The sequence below is a fragment of the Gavia stellata genome, chromosome 19 (assembly GCF_030936135.1).
Source record: "Gavia stellata isolate bGavSte3 chromosome 19, bGavSte3.hap2, whole genome shotgun sequence".
In the NCBI taxonomy this organism is placed as follows: Eukaryota; Metazoa; Chordata; class Aves; order Gaviiformes; family Gaviidae; genus Gavia; species Gavia stellata.
Window position 1 is genome coordinate 15,171,733 of NC_082612.1, and position 18,210 is coordinate 15,189,942.

General features: G+C 38.6%; 1 protein-coding gene across 3 annotated transcripts in view; it reads left to right on the top strand.

Moving 5' to 3' along the window:
• The window catches only part of GAB1 (GRB2 associated binding protein 1), a 100,682-nt gene that overhangs the window by 72,230 nt on the left and 10,242 nt on the right, over window positions 1–18,210 (top strand). For 2 of the 3 annotated variants that reach the window (XM_059826902.1, XM_059826903.1), the window contains exons 4-6: window positions 4,044–4,648; window positions 6,801–6,886; window positions 7,095–7,398. In XM_059826902.1, coding sequence (XP_059682885.1) covers window positions 4,044–4,648; window positions 6,801–6,886; window positions 7,095–7,398 — 995 coding nt within the window. Of the gene's footprint in view, window positions 1–175; window positions 257–4,043; window positions 4,649–6,800; window positions 6,887–7,094; window positions 7,399–18,210 lie in introns of all 3 variants that reach the window. The other variant, XM_059826901.1, reaches the window with a different exon arrangement.

The window sequence follows — 18,210 nt, forward strand, 5'->3', positions numbered from 1 at the left end:
AAAGAACATTGTTCGACTGTAGCACTTAGTGAGATTTTAAGGTTCATATTTGGATCCTAAATAAGAAAATACAGCCAAAGACTCTTTCCAAAACTCTTATTGTTCTGGCTCATTCGAGAGGTATACTGAAATACTAAATGCTGTCTTCCTCATCTTTCCTCTGTTTATGAACCAGCCAAGGGTCACCCTTTCTCTCAGAAGAAGGGCAGGAATACCTGCTATTAGAAGATTTTGAAAGTAAAAAGATTCCGCTGCAGTGAGTGAACAGTAGCCATTCTTGGAACGTGTGTGAGAAATTAATCACAGAGCCATTAACTTGCCTGAAAATATTGTTTGTTTGAGATGCGTCTTGCATGGTGTTCTGTGAGTTTTAACAGAAAAACTGTGTAACTCTGGCTTCCATTTTCTGGAAATAGAGCTGGTTTATTATTTATTTACTTATCTACTCCCATTTTTACAATGCTTGCTGTTTCTGTCACAGATTGCTGGCACACAAGAGCAGGTTTGCTGCCACTTTGTTCATAGTATTCTGTTTAATAGGTCATATCGATTCCTGCAGATGGGAAAAGAATCCGCTCAAAAGGATGAGTGGTCAAGCCAGACTGAATACAGCATATCCAAAACTTGGGATGATTACCCCTCAGACTAAACACTTTTAAAACTTTTTTCCTGGGTCTCTGTCAAAAAGAAGTATTTAGTGCATGGAGGCAGGCTTTTTATTGGCCCCCCCGCCTCAATACCCCACCTTTTCTCTGTGCATCTTAATGTTCAGTCCTTGTAGATGAGCAGGCTGCACAGTTATCTCTCCTTGATATGTGGAAAGAGGTGTCCAGCCCTAGCATTGAGTGAGGAATTGTTTGGCCACTTAGCATAATTTGCAGATGCCCACATGCGATAACACTGAATTCATGTCACAGTCATCCTCTACTTATAGAGTGAGGAGTTTTCATTGTGTTATATCCAACTTTGCCATTATTTTAAACTGAGGTGTAAAAAACCATTAATACATATCTTAATAACATAACAATTAACAATAATTTTTAATGGACTATTTAAGCCAATTGATTTTTTTGTTGTTGTTGAGCTGTTCTGAAGTGCGTGGGGAAAAACCAAAATTTTCAGGTAACTTTAGGTGCAGAAGTCATCAAGCATCCTGCATCTGAAATCCTTTAAAAAAAAAAAAAGAAAAAAGCAGGAGTGAAGTCTGTCCCTGAACTCTAGTCCTAACCTGAATTCCCTTGAGGTAACATGAATTAACTATGCATTGTAGATTTTCAAAATGGTACATGGTGTTCTTATGATCAGTGGTTAATACTGACTTTTGAAAACTAGTTAAACTTCAGAGGCTAATTCCCTGTCTTCATTTTGGCATAAACTGTTTTCTTGGCCTGTGTTTGAGACTGTCTTCAAACTTTTGGTCTTGCAAAATCAGATTGGTTACAACCCATTCATATTTTGAAAACTATTTCAATAGACTAAGAACTTGATTCCAAAAGATTACTTAAAAGTAATCTTAAAAGTAAAAGCATGAAGTAAACCAGAAATGCCCTCTTACAATGAGAAATGTTAGTTGTTGCCATCAGCTAAGCAAACGACAGGCCTGGCTGCCTCATGTGTCATGGTTTTGAAAGTCTTCTGTTTTCACAAGTGCCTTGTGGTCAAGGAAGAAGAAGCAGCATTCACTTAGACCCAGAAAAACTCCTAAATTTAAAAATGATAGCATTTGTTGCTTACGTATGATGGGTAATCCTTAAGCACTGGCATCGTACATGTGCTGTTGTTGCATTTTGAGCATTGGTTATATACTCCTGTATGTTTTTGTAAGATAAATGTAATGTTTATATTTTACTTCTGTAGTTTTGGAAATTTTTTCATTTTAAAGTATATCCTAGTGAACTGGAAGTAATAATTTTGGTTCTACAATTGGTTGCCAGTGTCCAGCTTCTCTAGACTGCCCACTTTATTTTTATAGCCTATGAAATACAGATCACAATCCTTGCCATACTTGTTCATGTAAAACACACGGGACTTCTGCTGGCACTTTGGTCCGAATGAATACCACAGAACTAGAAGAGTACGTCTAGAAAGTGAGCAACTCCCAAATGAATCCTTCGAGTAAAGTGCAAGCAAAAGATACTTTTTTTTTTTGATGGTCAGCATCATAAGGAGTATAGGAAGTTCCACTTCCTTGGTTGTGCCACGGATAAATACTTAATGAGAAAATGCTCTTCTTTTTTTGGGGGTGTCTGTTAATCTAAATGCAGATTAATGTTCAGAGTCACCTAGAAACCAGTTCTGACCAGTAAGACAGATCTTAAAGCTATGTTTAAAGTAGTAAGCAGAGCAAAATTAGTGTACTTCTAATGAAAAAACCCACACCAAAAAAACTAAGAACAAGCTAATAGAAAAAGGTGATATAATTAAAGACAGAGAAGTACTCTCATAAGCTGCTCAGACTGATGGAAGATTGTATCTCTGCTGTTAAACAGAACAAAAACCACTTGGTTAGGTGAATGGCATTTTTCTTGACTGCAGATGTCCAGTCGAAGCTAATCGTGTCTGTTCCCTTGATGGCTGGCAGAGAGGCATTTTGGGAATGATTCATCGGGTTTGGATGGATATCTAAGAAGAACGGATTGTGTTTCACACAGTCTCCATTTCTCCAGTGACTGCAGAGGAAACCTAAATGAATAGCTAAACTAGATTCCTTTCTCCTCAGGTTACCAGAACCCCAGGAGATAAATCCAGCTGTCCCTTAAAGTTTTGTGCGATCTTACTGACAGATTGAAATTTGAATAATAAATTCTGGTTGTGATCACTTTGAGGTAGAGAGCCTCTTAAAAGAAGGGGAAAAAATGCTTCTTGTGGGTAGTCATGCTGTTGATTTTTATGTATTTTATTCCTCAAAGTTTTGTAAACTGCATGGTCCAGTTGCTTAATGGAGCTTAGTAAGAGTAGTATAGCAGCTATTCATTGATACACACGCATGCTGAAATATTTACATATGTATGTATAAATTAACACAAAGGTATGGTATTGTGGGAATGAAAATACGAAATATCATGGTATGATTGATCAAAAAGTGTATGGACTGTATTAATGCCACCTGTGTTAGTATTTTGCCACTGTCTTGACTTTCATTTAAGCAAGGAGTCAGACTGATAACAGAATTTCTCTGCCTGCAGCTAGGTAACTGGGGAGGTTTCCAAAAAAAAAAAAAAGATTGCAATGTGTTTACTTTCTGTGTAATTTTACTGGTACTCGTTAGTACCAGTATTAATGAGTGCTATTCTCATAAAAGATGGAATTTCCAAAGAAATCAAAGGTAAACTACTGTGCAGTTTTGTCTAACAACACTGCCTTAACTTGCATTCAAGACAAAAGCACTCTATTGCACATACATCCTATAGATTTTTTTTCCCCTCCTAAAAGCATGCTATCTTCCTCCTGTTTCTGTTCTTATCTGTTATTTCTCTCTCCTTTATGTATTTTGAACCAGTTTTATATGGTCAGTAGATAACTTCAGGCATGCACTTAAGGGTGTTACAAGCAGTTGTATTTTTTCCTCTAATGTTTTTTTCATACTGATTAGAACTAGCAAGTATTGTAAACCCAAGGATTGAGTGTATTATTTTTACCTTTAACAGAGCCATTTAAGTGCTGCTAGCTTGCTGCATGGGTTAAAAAAATAATAATTAAAAAATGCCCCAGCCCCCAAACAAACTCTGCTTCAAATTGGTGTTGTGGAAATCACTTGCTTTATGAAACATCAACTTGTTGTTCAGCTGCTGCTAAAGCTCTGCACTTGCGTTATCTGTTTCACATGCATGGATTTGTATGTATGTAGTTACTTAGGCTCCTTCTTAAGTACTACTGTTTGTTTAATAATGGAGTCGCTGCATTTAATTTAAAGAAAAAAAAAAAGCTGGAAGAGACTGATAGACTTTTTAGTTGTTTACATTTTAAATGTTGTGTTTATGATTTGTAATGTTTGTTGTTCTTTATGTTCATCAACATTTTAATCTTACAATCTTTACGTGTAGATCTCATGCTGACTCGGCAAAATCCAGCTCTTCTGAAACAGACTGCAATGATAATGTGCCCTCCCACAAAAATCCTGCTCCATCAGCGAGCAAGCATGCTGTGAATGGCTTTTTTCAGCAGCAAGGTGTCTATGACTCTCCACCTTCTCGTACTGGACTGACACTGGCAGACTGCAGCCTTTATAACCTGCCTAGGAGTTACTCACAGGATGTTTTACCGAAGGCAGCGTCTCCATCTGGGACTGACGCAGAAGGGGAGCAACATGTTTTCAATACGCCGTCAGCAACATCTTCATTAGACGCACAGATGAGGCACATTTCCATTAGCTATGACATTCCCCCCACACCTGGAGGTACTTACCAGATTCCACGAACTTTTCCAGAGGGAACGTTGTCTCAGACTTCAAAACTGGAGACTATTCCAGATATTCCTCCACCTCGGCCACCAAAACCTCACCACACTGCAGATCGATCTCCTGTGGAAACATGTAGCATTAGTCGCACTGCTTCAGACACTGATAGTAGTTATTGCATCCCTACAGCAGGAATGCCACCCTCACGCAGTAATACCATTTCAACTGTAGATTTGAATATCTTTCGTAAAGGTCAGTATTCTGTATTTTATCCTGCTCTGCCAGAATTTTTGTGATGAATGATGTCATATGAATGATACGAATGGGCTGAATGATATGAGGGGCATTTCTCGCCTTTAAAAACAAGTGTGTGGCCTTTCACAAAGCAGTCTGTGGTTGCAATGCTTAGAATACGTCGGAAAGAGGAAAAAGAGAAGATTATTAAAGGAGACCATCAAAACAGGAAAGCACAGCACATCAATAAGGGATGTATATTGCACTGTGGCATTCAATCTTAGCTAAAAAATATTTGAAGACCTAGATGTATTTATGGTGTTACTTGTCTTTAGAAAGCAGTAGTTAAGAACTGATCATCTTTTTTTGCTAATAAGCTCATACAGCTGAGTTCAATGCTGCTGTTACCACTTTCAGAACAACCGAAGTAAGGTTAGCATATAGTGGTCCAAATCTGCAGAAGCCGAAAGTGTTTCATGAAGGTCAGTGGGACTTGATGTATATGCAGAGCTTTGAGATCAACCCTGATCTGGTGATTGTTGCCACCAACCTTTATTTCTCCTTGCGATAGATAGTTTTTACGTAAAATTAAAGTTGTTCCTTATAGTCACCTAAATGTTGGCATTGCAGGTGTGCTAATGCATTTTTTTTTTACTGTTTTTCCTTTAGCAGCTGGGTGTATTTTGGGTCCTAGCAAATCTGGTGGAGCTACTTTTACTTAAAAAAATTTGGAGTTTGTTGGGGGGTTTTTCTGCCTGGTTTTTTGTTCCTATTCTTATCCTTGCAGATTTAAACTCGAGAAATGCAGTGAGAGGTAGAGACTGGGAAGCTGATACTTATTGTTACAGAGAGCAGTTGTTCTCGTCTTGGTAATCACTCTTGGGCTAAGAGTTCCATTTTTTTCAGGTTCCTGAGGCAGGTGGGCATTACAGTGTTATTTTTAAAGTGAAATTTTAAACTGGTTAGAGTCGATGCTAACGTTAGCGGGGATTTTAAAGGAGAATTGTTTGAGTTGTGCTAGGTACGGGGTGGGAGGCTGAAATGAGGAAGGGGACAGGGCTTTTACAAGAGGCGATACACAGAATGGATGCGATGATAGAGGCGCTCAGATAGTCTAATCCTGTTTGTCATTCATTTTGTAGGCTAAGTGTAATAATACTGGTGGTTGTTAGTGTTTTAAAATGATAAAGTAACACCCTGAAAGACCCTTGTTTGGCTTATCTTCTCTCATTATGCAAAGTCTGAGTGAGTACCCCTACACTAAAGCTGAGATTGCCAGCCTCAGGAAAAGCAGCCTTTCTGAAAATACTGGTTTTATTTGGCACTTACTAGCAGGAGTGTTTATTTTTCCTCTGAGCTGGAAATCTCAAAAAAAACTTCAGAGCTTTTTTTCAGGGCAAGGCAGAGGTAAAACAAGAGTTTTCCCACAGTTTCTGTCTTTGCATCAGGAGGAGGGGCATGCCTGTTGCAGGGTGAGGCAGCCCTTCGCCTGCATGGGCGAGTGGGGCCTGGGCTCTGGGAGCCAGCTGTCCCGCAAACATCCCTGTCCACCAGCGGAGCAGCCGCAAAGCTTGAGGGCCTTCTTAATGCGGACTGCCAAGAGCCCGGACCCTGAAAACGAAGGGATCTTTGGTTCTGTAGCAGTTCGTTCAAACTGAAAGCCCCTGGAGACGGCGCTGGGGAGCTGAGAGCAGGGATTCACCTGTTCCTGCAGCAGGTTGAATCCTGTTGAATCAGCACTTTCCAAGGGAAGGGCGTTCAGTCAGAAAACCTTTCTGCAGACCCTAAATTACATCTGCTGTTTGTTTATTTTAGAATAGGTTTTTCATGAGGGCCTAGTATTTCAAAACCCACTATTACACTAAATTCTTACACCTGCCTATTTGAAAGAAAGACTTTGCTGCTGCTTTGAAAGGAAAAATTACTTTTTCTTTTCTTGCCATGGAAAAATGCCACTGTAAGAGGTTCAAGTTGTGACTGATGAGCGCTAAGTTTGTTTGTGAACACAGTCCTCTCAAGTATATAGATAAAATCTGTGGGCCACAGCTTCAGGAGGTGTGTTTGTATGCTCTCAGAAGCAGACAGTAAATAACAACAGACTCTGGATGCCTGGTGCCAAGTGGCAGGAACAGGGATGATAAATAGCCACTTTCTCTTCTTGTTTCTTTAGAAATTAGTTCTCAAGACTGTTACGATATTCCACGAACGTTTCCGAATGACAGATCTAATTCATTGGAGGGCTTCCATAACCACTTTGTAAGTATGACTTGATCTGCTGAGAGGCGACAGTGACAGTGCTTGAATGCTCTTTCCCATGTAAAAAAGCAAGCTGTATTGTGTTTGTGATTTTTTTTTTTCAGTTCAGTACAATATATTAATCTGAGTAGATTAGGTTAAAAAACTCATATGATTCACAGCTGATTGCATAACTTATTTTGTTAAAGGAAATATATGTTAATTCTAGAAAAACAGAAGCATGTTGACAGTGGGAAGTGTTTCAAGTGAAGAACTAGATGAAAATTATGTCCCAATGAATCCCAACTCTCCTCCACGACAGCATTCCAGCAGCTTCACTGAACCCATCCAGGAAACAAACTATGTACCAATGACACCAGGCACGTTTGATTTTCCGTTATTTGGAAAGCAAGTCCCTCCTCCTGCTCACATGGGCTTCAGGTCCAGTCCAAAGACCCCTCCCAGACGGTCAGTACCTGTTGCAGAATGTGAGCCACCGCCAGTGGATCGGAACCTCAAACCAGACAGAAAAGGTGAGGAAAATGTCCAGTAGAAGTTGATTTTCTTTTTATCATCTATGAAAATAATATAGCTCTCCCAGCTTCTGATTAGTGGAAAATTAGTGTATTTTTAGAAATTCTAACAGAATCATTTTTATCCTTTGAGATAGCCATAACATAAAGGAGTCCTAGTATTATTTTTAACCATATTAAAACATCACAATAACAATGCCAAATACAAGCATAGGTTTAAATTTTATTGCTGTAGTTACTAATGAAAAAATAACAGAGTTGCTGACATTCAGAATTGTGAGCTTTAGCCTTTATACATAGAAGACAGCTAGCCGACTTGTGATGGAGAGAGAGCACACAAGGCATTGGATAGAATACAAATTTATAGCCATAACAGTACTTGGTACAGGATCAGTACATGTTTTCATTGTACGAAGTAAAAGTTAAAAATAATTTATTAACTAGTTTAGGTATTTGCTTTTGATGTAAGCATTGTTAGAAGAAATTAGTTGTTACAAGAATGAGTTCTATATTGTGCCGCTTTTTAGTCCTACTCAAAGTATGCAGTGGTTTTAAAAATTCTTGCATTGAATAATTCTTACAAATGTGTTCAAATGAAGGAAGAATTAGACTGAAAAAATGGTGTTTACTACTAAGTAGGTAATGTTAGGTCCTCATTTCAGTCTGTAAAAGCAACGAAAATCACTTGATGTTGGAACTGCTTAAGTGTTAGTGGCCACGTGGGGCAGTCACGGGAAGATGTTTAACATGTGGGCTGTGAGGTTACCATATATATTTTCAGTGGGATCCAAATGGGAGGAGGGAAGTGCTAATTCAAGCCAGCTTTTAAGATATGTTTGCTTTATCACAGGAGCTGGGTGTCATGCTTATATTGAAATCTGTATAAACTGTAGTAGGTGAAAATTTCCTTGCCTTTATAGAGTGTGGTAGATTAAGCAAAGTCATAAAGCAAAAGGAAAACTAGCTTTATGTGGAAATACTTTAAACTGTGGAATGTGTGGAAGATGACTGTTAGGAGCCTGAGGAAGCTGCAACAACTTCAATGACAAAATTGAAAAACAACCCCAAGTTTTAGAGGGCCCCTTCAAAGCTATCCTAAAAAAAGAATCTCTTGAATCTGGTGCATACTGGCTTTACTTTTCCTTTGAATAAGGACTATTTGGGTGATTGGTGTTCTTAAGAAATAAAGAAGATACTGTTGTGATACGTCTATAAGAGATACTTGTATAGAGAATCACTAATAAATAGCTTAGACTTTCCAGTTAATCTAAAATGTTTTATCAGCCAGCCTATCAGAAATCCAAGTAAATGCTTAAGGAACTTATTTCCTTACTACACAGTTATTCAGACAAGATAACGAACTTTCTTGTAGAAGTGGGAACATAAAGAACATTAGGTCAAATGTCTGCACTATTTTGTATTTATGCAAGTCCTAATTTTAAATTTATGTGCTTGAAAAATTAGTATTTACATTGAGAATGGCTGACTTCATTTTGGGGAAAACTTGATGGCAAATATTCACATGATCCAAAATATTCACTAACTAAACCTTTAAATCAGTATTTTTACCACTAAGTGAAAACAGCCTGTAATTAAGTGAAGTAGCCAATATCATTATGATATAGATGATCTCAGTGTGAAATGGGAAGTACTACTCCTGACTGTCCATCTTCAGAAAAACAAGTCATGGCCTTTTTCAAGACCTCGGCTTGTGTCTAATGGTTTCTGTGTTACCAAACAGTGGTTTTGTTTAGTTCTTACAAAATACTGGACAGTAACAGATAGATGAAAGATGACACTGGAAAATATTCTCAAAATAAACACTGAACTGCTTTAAAATATTTTCCCTGACTGGCCAGTTTGTGTATTTTACTGATAAAATGTTTGACCTTCAAAAGTAGTAAATTTCTACGTTGAAAAGCTTCTCACTTTTGCTGCTGGCAGTGCAAAGCAGTCGCACAGATGTCTGCTGGGGCAGCATCGCTGCTCTTGCCTCTCTCTTCTTGAAACTGAATTAGTGTTTCACATTCTAAAAGTGGTGTGTAAGTCTCTTGCTTTGCTCCTGTCCTCAAATCCTTTACAGCTTGGAAGACCTTCCCTAACATCAGGGAAAAGATGGTTAGCTATACTAACATACCTCTTAACAAGTGTAGACTGACTGGCTGTAGGTTTTTTTTTGTCTGTAGACTTTTAGAAGCTGTTATCACTGTAAAAATAATACAATTATTTAATATAATGTAGAAGATAAAGTAATTTTAAAGTAAAACTGTCCCCAAAAGTAAATATTGCATAGTAAATGCTTAGGGGCTGAAAAAAGTTTTGTGAAGATCTTGAGCTACCAAGAATGGTAATGATTCTGATTTATCACTGAGGGTTTTATCTGAGTAACACACACAGACGCACACACTGGCTCACTCTAATTTTATCAAGTGTACTACTGCGAGTCTTCCATTGTTGTGAAGAGCAGATATGATGACACATCCGGATGGTAATATATCCCCATTTCAGTAGTTGAGTTCTCCATGCACGTAACTCCTTCCAGAAATACCCTTGGGAAGATAAAACTGCAGTTCCTTTTGAATTAAAATTGGATAAAACTCTTGCTTTAGTGGACCCTTACCTAACTAAAATGAGTGTGTGCTTTATATTCTGCTGTGTTGCTTTTCCAGCTTTCAAGTTCTTGTAGCAACTTCTATTATCAGGTTGGTTTTGCTTATATAAATGTAGTACAATGGTGGTCTTCTACAAATTCGTGCATAGAAAGTATGAAGTTGGCCTGCAGGGTCAATAAAACTTAGGCAGGCATAGAAAGGGAGGAAATGGTAGGTAAAATAGTTACCTTCTGGGTATTGCTCCTTTAACTGGGTTTGGGTTTTTTAACATGCTATTGATTCAAGAATTTCTGTTGAAGACCACTGCTGCTTCTCGAAAAGATGGTATTACTGCAGAGAATCAGGTGTGTTGGTGATAAGGCCTCCAGGTATGTGAGGGCCCATCTCATCTTCCATCTGAAGAAGCTGCTGTATCTTTTTTTTATTGGTTACAGATTGCTGCAAAAATAGTGTTTGCGCTGCCTCCAAGTAAACAACTTTTGGTAGCTATCCTTGTTACTGAGAAATTTGCCATCGCCTTTCCTGTGAGCATTAGCTCTAGCTCAGTAATGTTTCTGTGTGGGCCAGGGAAGTTGGTTACGTTCAGTGCTAAAAATGCATTTGACAAAGAAATAATGCAGTGAAACTAGCACATAAAGAAAGGGTGCACTGCTTTTTGTTGTCAAATGTATATGCTTAGCATCTCCTCTTTTTTTATTTGGTTTAAGGGCTTACTGCTTACAGGCAGTGTAGTTTGACAAGAATAGAAAATGGAGGGCTCAATGATGGCAGTGGCCATTCTGTTGCATACAGCCTGCTCTCTCCTCTGCTCTTTCTGTTTTGTAAACCTGAGATGAAACACATTCACTTCCTTCTGGTTCTGCTCTCTGAAGAACAATGTGTCAGGCAGCAAGGACCTGGCAATCTGTCTATCGGCAGCAGTGACTGTAATGTGTATGTCTTCACAGCTCTGATAAAAGCACCTGACATTCTGGATAATTTATTAAAATGCTAAAATTCTCTGAATTTTTAAGAATAGGTACAGTTATATAGAAGTAGCGACTGTGACAGAGGACTGAGTTATGAAAAATCAATAGCATGGGTAAAGGAAACACAGGTAATAAATAGGTCTAAAATTCACTAGAAGTACATGCACATTCTTCTGAGGAGGGTACTTGCTGTGAGAGCCTGAAGCTCTTCAGTCTTCCCACCTGTAGGAGCAGCCTGGGCCAGGAGCCATGGGGAGCTATGAGATACCCTGTGTTTTTTTCCCCACCAGTTTCTACAAGAGCTTTGTTTTAGAAAACGGGTTAAAAAATAATAGCAAATTTAAAAAATATAGATATATAGCCTTGAGATTGCACTACATTTTCATGTAGTTTCATTTTTCTAGCTCACAGCTGCTTCTGTAAATACGGGGAGCTTCCAGTACTTTCTGGAAGTCTTGAAAGTAATTTCAAAACATGGTGTTGGCTTCCTGCCCCAATAACTTGAATCAAAGCGCTTTACTATTTCTTTAGAGAAGCATCCCAAAAGGTAAGTGATATGTTGCTTGGGACAAAATGGAGAGCGTTTGGCCAGGTGCTTTTCTGCATTCACCTGTAATTGAATGACAAAAATAATCTCTTTTTCAATTTGTTTTTTCAGGATGCTATTTCTTTTATTATAAAGAACCACTGTCTATATGATTTTGTGTTTCTGCTTTTTGGCTGCTTTAGCTTGCCACGGTTGCATGTAGCTGTGATGCTAAATTGGAAGCATTGTTGCTAGCAAAAGGCTTCAAGGGAAAGAAATGTTGCATCCATCCATGCCATTGGGTCTTATTCTCCGAATTGTTCGAAGACTGTGACTGGTTCTGCCACAGAGAGATTGTGTGACATTTGTTTTGACAGTCACATGCTCCTTCCTCAAAATACCATTTATCCAAGAAGGAGCAGTAGAATTGAAGCTGCCCAAACGCAGTGAGGCGAAGACTCCGTAGACAGCTAAGGCAGCAAAGAACAGCCAGGTTCTCTTCTGCTCTACCTCGTACCTTCCCTGGGGCCCTTCAGAACAGCTGCAAAGGGTTGCGATGGGAGGCGGTGGATCCTGTGATCTCCACCCTGCTGACAGCTTGCGGGACTGTAGTGAACGTTTTGCCCCTCCACAGGGAGCCGCTCTGTGTAGCGAGGCAGGTCCCAGGTGGCCGTGCTGGCAGTCCACAAGAAGGTTTTAAGGCCTGACAGAGGCCTGTGAGTCTAGCCGATCATAATCGTCAGTACAAACGTGACGTCAGTCAGAGATCAAGGAAGGTGCATGGTCGAAAATAAAGGGGTTGGGCGTGAATTGGTTTTTAAAGGTCAGGAGGCAGCATTTGAGAGGGTGGGGGGTGTCTGTGAGCCTCTGGGCATAAGAATGACACCCTCCTGCCCTGAATTTTATTTTTTTTCATGGGCAGGGGGGTGGGGTTTGTGGTCTTAAAGCAAGACTCTTAAGACCAAACAACTACAAAATAAGGTTTGGGCTTTTTTAAATAAATGTTCGAGCTTTCCAGAAGGACTCTTTACAGCTGTGTAACATTTAGTGTGTGTGTACATCTCATGTGTGACGTTCAAAGCTCTTAAGAAATATGTCATCTCTTAAGAAATTTGCTATCTCAACTGAAAAAACATAGTTTTTCAATATCTGAATCAAACGGTTAGGTCGATGGAATTGGTGATGGTGGAATTTAGTTCTTCAGAGTCTCAATTTGAATGCCCTACTTACTGTAACTTGGAAACTTCCCTTTTCTGAGGGGCAGCATGTCTCTTGTACCAAAGTGGGGTTTTTAAGGTTCTGAAAAGAAATACGTGAACCATAGGCATATGGCTGGATTAACAATTCATGACCATGATGGAATGAAAATCCAAAGTCAAATCTCATTCATTTGAATATAGAGTAACACTGCCATTTTTGTGATGTTTTTGATCCATAGTACTTTACGAGAGAGTTCAGTTTAGCACAGATCCTAGTTCAGGGTCATGGGGGAGCTGTGATAGATAGAACGATGCACTCAGCATCACTAAGCGAATTGCTGACAGAGGCAGTAAAGAACTTGAGATTCCCAGCCTACAACATGGTACTGGACTTTCCTCCATTTGTCTTGAATAGCAATTGTATTTGCCCAAATATTGTTAGAGTTTAATTGCATTCAAGATTATTTCAAACAAGATTTTCATTCCTAGTTTTGGGTTGGATTCCCCAGATTATTTTGCTGATGGCAAAAATAACCAATAGCTAGTGTAGTGCATTTTCACCTTTATGTTTTTAGAAAAGTCTTATCTTTCAACAAACATATATCAGCATTTAGTCTGAGATGCTTCCTGCAACTTGAGTCCGATTGAGTACGATTGCCTTTAAGAGACTGCTGCTTGGCCCTGGTAATTTTCAGCCCAGCAAGGGGTAAATGAGGATTTAGAGACAGTGAGCGATGCACACGTTACTTTTCCTGCCAACAAAATACCCACTTGCACCTTGAAAACAAGAAAACGAACAAACAAAAGAAACTGAGGGAGAAGAAAAAAATTCTCATGGAGTTGGGACTTGCAATTTGTTTTAAAAATGTTAAAAAAAATTATCTGGTTGTTTTTCTCATTTAAGATGTTACAAGACATAATCTGTGTGCTTACACCACAAATACGTGGATTGCTTACAAAATTGTGGCTGTGTCTTTGCCATGACTACTCATGAGCATCTCCCAAACAGATCAACTTCATAGAAAATTCCCATTTTCTTTATTTAAGAGCATAGGCCCACTTTGAAGACATAATTTCGTACAGAGCTTTCACCTGGCAGGAAGCATCTGCCACCTTCTGGCCCCCATAGGGACCCACTGTGATGCTTCTAGATGATCGGCATAATCGCCTGTTCTCGTAGTGTAGTATGATGCTATAAAAATCCCAAGCAAAGTAGGTACTTGTTAAGGAAATTAAGAACCCTCATTAATCATCAAGTTAGTTATAAATAGCCTAGTGAACAGTTTCCTTGTTAAATATTTACGTGTTTGAGTGTCTGAGTTGGACAATGTGAACATATTGCATGTCCTGATATAGCAGGAGCTCCACACCATCCTGAAAAAAAAACTTCAGAGAAACAGTTAAGGCATTTGTGACAACAGGAGCTGACATTTCTTTAAAAATAATAATAATTGGAAGTTGTCAGCACTGCAATGTTCTACGCTATGATTGTCTTGCATATTCTTAAATAAAGGATTACTCACTTTCTCAGGCCTTAGGACAAGTAGGCATTGAAAAATTGTGAATGGTGATTTTAATCAGCAGCAAAAACTGAACTGAAGATCTGTTGAAAAAGAAACTGTAATTTTCATGATGACTTTTCTGAGCAGAAATACTGTTCACTTTGCTTTTAAGAAAGCCATGCGTTTAATCCTTCCATTTACTCTTGGAAGCTACACCTCCTGTTCATTCCATTTAGGGATTTAAAAAAAATAAGATTTTGGGGGATGTTCTGGTGCTTCCTCAGAGTTCCTAAAGCAGGTTGAATACAAATTTATTGTTCCCCCCCCCCCCTTCTTTTTTCCCCACAAGCTCCAAAGACTTCTATTTAGCTGAAAATTACTCTTCTTCCATGGCTGTACTAAATTACTTCTACAAGGCTAGTTTTTTCTTAATAGCTTTAAATGAAATTTATATAGCTCCTTGCTACAATACACCAGTCTTTAACTTGTAGCTGTGATTTGTCTTACAAAACTTTGAAACAACAAATAATTTCAAGTAAAGATTTCATTTGGATGGCTGCATCACAGCTGCAGAGGAAACTATGGTTTACTGGACATAATGGTTTTAGAAAAATTCAACATATGAGTTCTCTGAAGACAAACTGCAAGACTTGCTCTGATACTAGCAATGGAGATGGTAGTGTTGAACTCCAAAGATGCTAGGGAGAGCAGGAACAAGAGAACACGGGTAAAAATGCCCTGTTTTTTCAACCCTCCATACAATTTCTCTTTTCTTCCCTGTGTGCTTAATGCCTTTTTAAGGAAACATAGTTTTTGATATACATATTGTCATGCTATTCCATCTTTTTTTTAAATAGGCTTAATGTTGGGCTTGATTTTTCCAGTGAACAAGTTAAACTCCGTTAGTTTTTTGTGGTTTGTTTTTTAAAAAAAAAAAAAAGGAAAGCGATCTCAAGTAGTATCCCTTGGACTTTGTGAATCTTAGTGCAGCTTTAAACTATTAATCAATAAACACTACAGAACATTGTACTTTGGTCTTAAAACACTGAGTTTGTTACTGAACACTTTTAGTTCATCATGCTTTGGGGGCTTTTTAAATACAGGCATGTAGAGTTACTTGCCAATTAGAGTGGTCAAATAGTATTTGGATGATTAAAAGCTTTGGTATTCTCTGAGTAGTTTTTATGGCATTTGGCAAATATTTTATGAATACCAGTGAACCTTAGCTGTCAGATGCAGTTGGACTTCTTCATAATCAGAAATTTTTTTTGATTCATTATTGATTTCTGGAGCATTCAAAGTACCAGCGGTCTGAGAAAAGTTATTATGAGAAGATAAAGATGTATAAGAAAACTGGAGAGCCTCTCTTTAGATGACTGCTTTTTATATTTCATAATAGTGAAAGAATAAATCGATTTCAGTTTGTTTTTACTGTCCTGAAGAGACTGTAGTTGTCATTATCCATGTGGTATGACTGACCAGAACTAAGCACATTATTGATACTCTATTTGTTGCTGGATACTAGTATGGAAATGGATATGAATGTTGTATAACTAAATACATGTTTCTAATTAGAATTACCTTGGCAGGAAATAGTCTTAATAAAAACAGAGATGAAAAAGCAAATTCAGGATATTTGTAGAGCTCCGTGCTGAAGACCATGTACTTAAGAATCAGAGTTCACTGGGGTGAGGAAGAGAAGGAAAGGGGGAGGTTATTCTGCAGAATTGAAAACCAAATAATAAACCCTGTGGGAGTAAGACCATGAGCTTCAGCCTTGTTTTTTAAGGAAAATTCTACAGTGGTTCTGAGTACTGGAATTCTTGGACCTCAGTGCAAATTTCAGTTTCCTCTAATTACAGAGAAAGGGAGGAAAGATGTGTATTTTCTAATGGAAACGGGAAACTTCTGTTAGTTATGACTCTCTGAAAGTACTTTTGTGGATGCAGGGAACTTACGTGGCTGTTTCTGCCTCTTTGCTTTCCCCCTCCTAGTCCAAGTAAAGCACTGCTGTAGCATTCCTACATCTGATCTCCTTGTCTCATGAGGGTTAGTCCTGTTGGCCAGGAAACAGCATTAACAGATCACGCATTTCTTAAATTCTATGTCACGTTAGTAGATTTACTTTAAATTTTTAAGCCCTAAATAACTGGTATTTAAATGGAGCATTGGCCCCTTTCGTGAGGATGTTTGCAATTTCCTGACATAAAATCCCTTGCCAGCAAGCCATGGAGCAAGCAGGCAGTGAGAAAAGAAGCATTCTTAACAGAAATCTTGTTTAGTACTAGTGCTTGAAGGCAATAGCCTGAAAACAAATGAGGCTCTTCAGTGAGTGGCTTATGTCCTCAAAACCAAAAATGTTCGGACCCACCTACTCTGATGCAGGAATATGCTGCAGTAGGAACCCCTTTTTCCCCCCCCCAGTGCTATATTCCAAGTGTTTTATGGAAAATAAGAAGAGAGGATACATTAGCCAATGGAAAAACCAAAAGGTTTTTTGGTTTAAACCGTTATTTGAAACAAAACCAAACATGTGAAATGGACTCTTCTCCTGATGACTTCTCAGACAAAGGCAGCGTTGACACACACCAAAATGCCAGGAGCAGAACTCATGCCATCTGAGTGCACTCTAATGCTAGATCCATAATCGCTTGTTCTGCTTGGCAGTTTTTACAAGCAGCCATTTGTTAGAAAAATAGACTTCATTAGTGATTTTTCAGCTCAGGGTGCCCTTGCGCAGTATTTGTCTGATAGAACGTGCAGAAGCTGAGCTTCTCTTTCCTGGCTGTAGCACTTTGCATTTTACAGGTGGTGACTTGACTGAACAGTGAAAACATCTAATTTTCACTTCTTGTTTGGTTGGTTTCACTTGCCATAATTTATTTGTTGGCTTTTTTCCCCCTGTAGGTTTGCATCCAGTGGTGTTGCAACACAATTTATTTCCTTTTCAGTTTAAAAAAAATACATATATATAAAAACCTATTTTTTTAACCCAGATTTATCTTTCCCAGAATAGGCATGTAAACTAAAAGCGTTGTCTTATGTGAGTACCTAAACATTAAATGAGGTAAATTTGGTCCTGTGGGCCTAAACCACTGGAAATGTGTTCCTGGCGTCGGAATGCTGTATGGAGCCAGGCTCTCCATAGGGACCTACTGTCCTTCCACGTTCGCTAAGCTGATTTGAAGAATGGCCCTATGACACTTACCTTTAGTGATTATTTCTGAATAGAATAGATGTTGGAAACCAGTCTGTTGTACTGCTGTGAGGCACTTTCTCCTCTGTTATATTCAGCTAGGATGTGCTCTCGGAGAAAATTACTGAGGTTACTGGGGAGCAGCACCAGGAATTTCAGTTGCAGTGCTTATGTATTTTTTAGAACTTTATATCTTATTTCTGTTCACACATCTGGCTTAAGATAGTGACAGAACTGCTAATTTTTAGATAAAGAATGGTGCGCTGAAAATTTCTGATGAATGTATTAAAAATACGTCTTTTGAGGGAGTAAGTGATATTATTAAGGGCTTTCTGTGCCCTAGCTTGTGTTACTTTATCTTCTTAAATGGGCAGAAACGGTGTGGAGGAATTCTGCACTACAGACACAAATAAGTAACCTCAGTTTTGTGATTGTGATCCCCCTCCCCTTTTCCTGGTGTCAGGTCTTTTCTGGTGCACAGGATAAGATCCTCGACAGAGATTAGGCCTTTTGTTTTTTGTTTTGCATGGAGGGGGGAAAAAAAAAAGCTCTGCACAAACATTTTGATTCTCTGTAACATCTTAAACTAGAGGAATTACATTATCCTGGCTGGTTGGTAGCAGCAAGCTGTTTTGCCACCAAATTTATTTAGATTGAACAGTCTTTCAGCAGCAAGAGATGAAAGCTCAGTGAGTTTATTTTATACTGGAACATTTTGTATGTTCTTGTCTGATGCAGAAGAGAAATATTATAGGGACCTGTACTTATTTATATAGCTCTTCTGAAAGTCTCAGAATGGTTTATAAGTG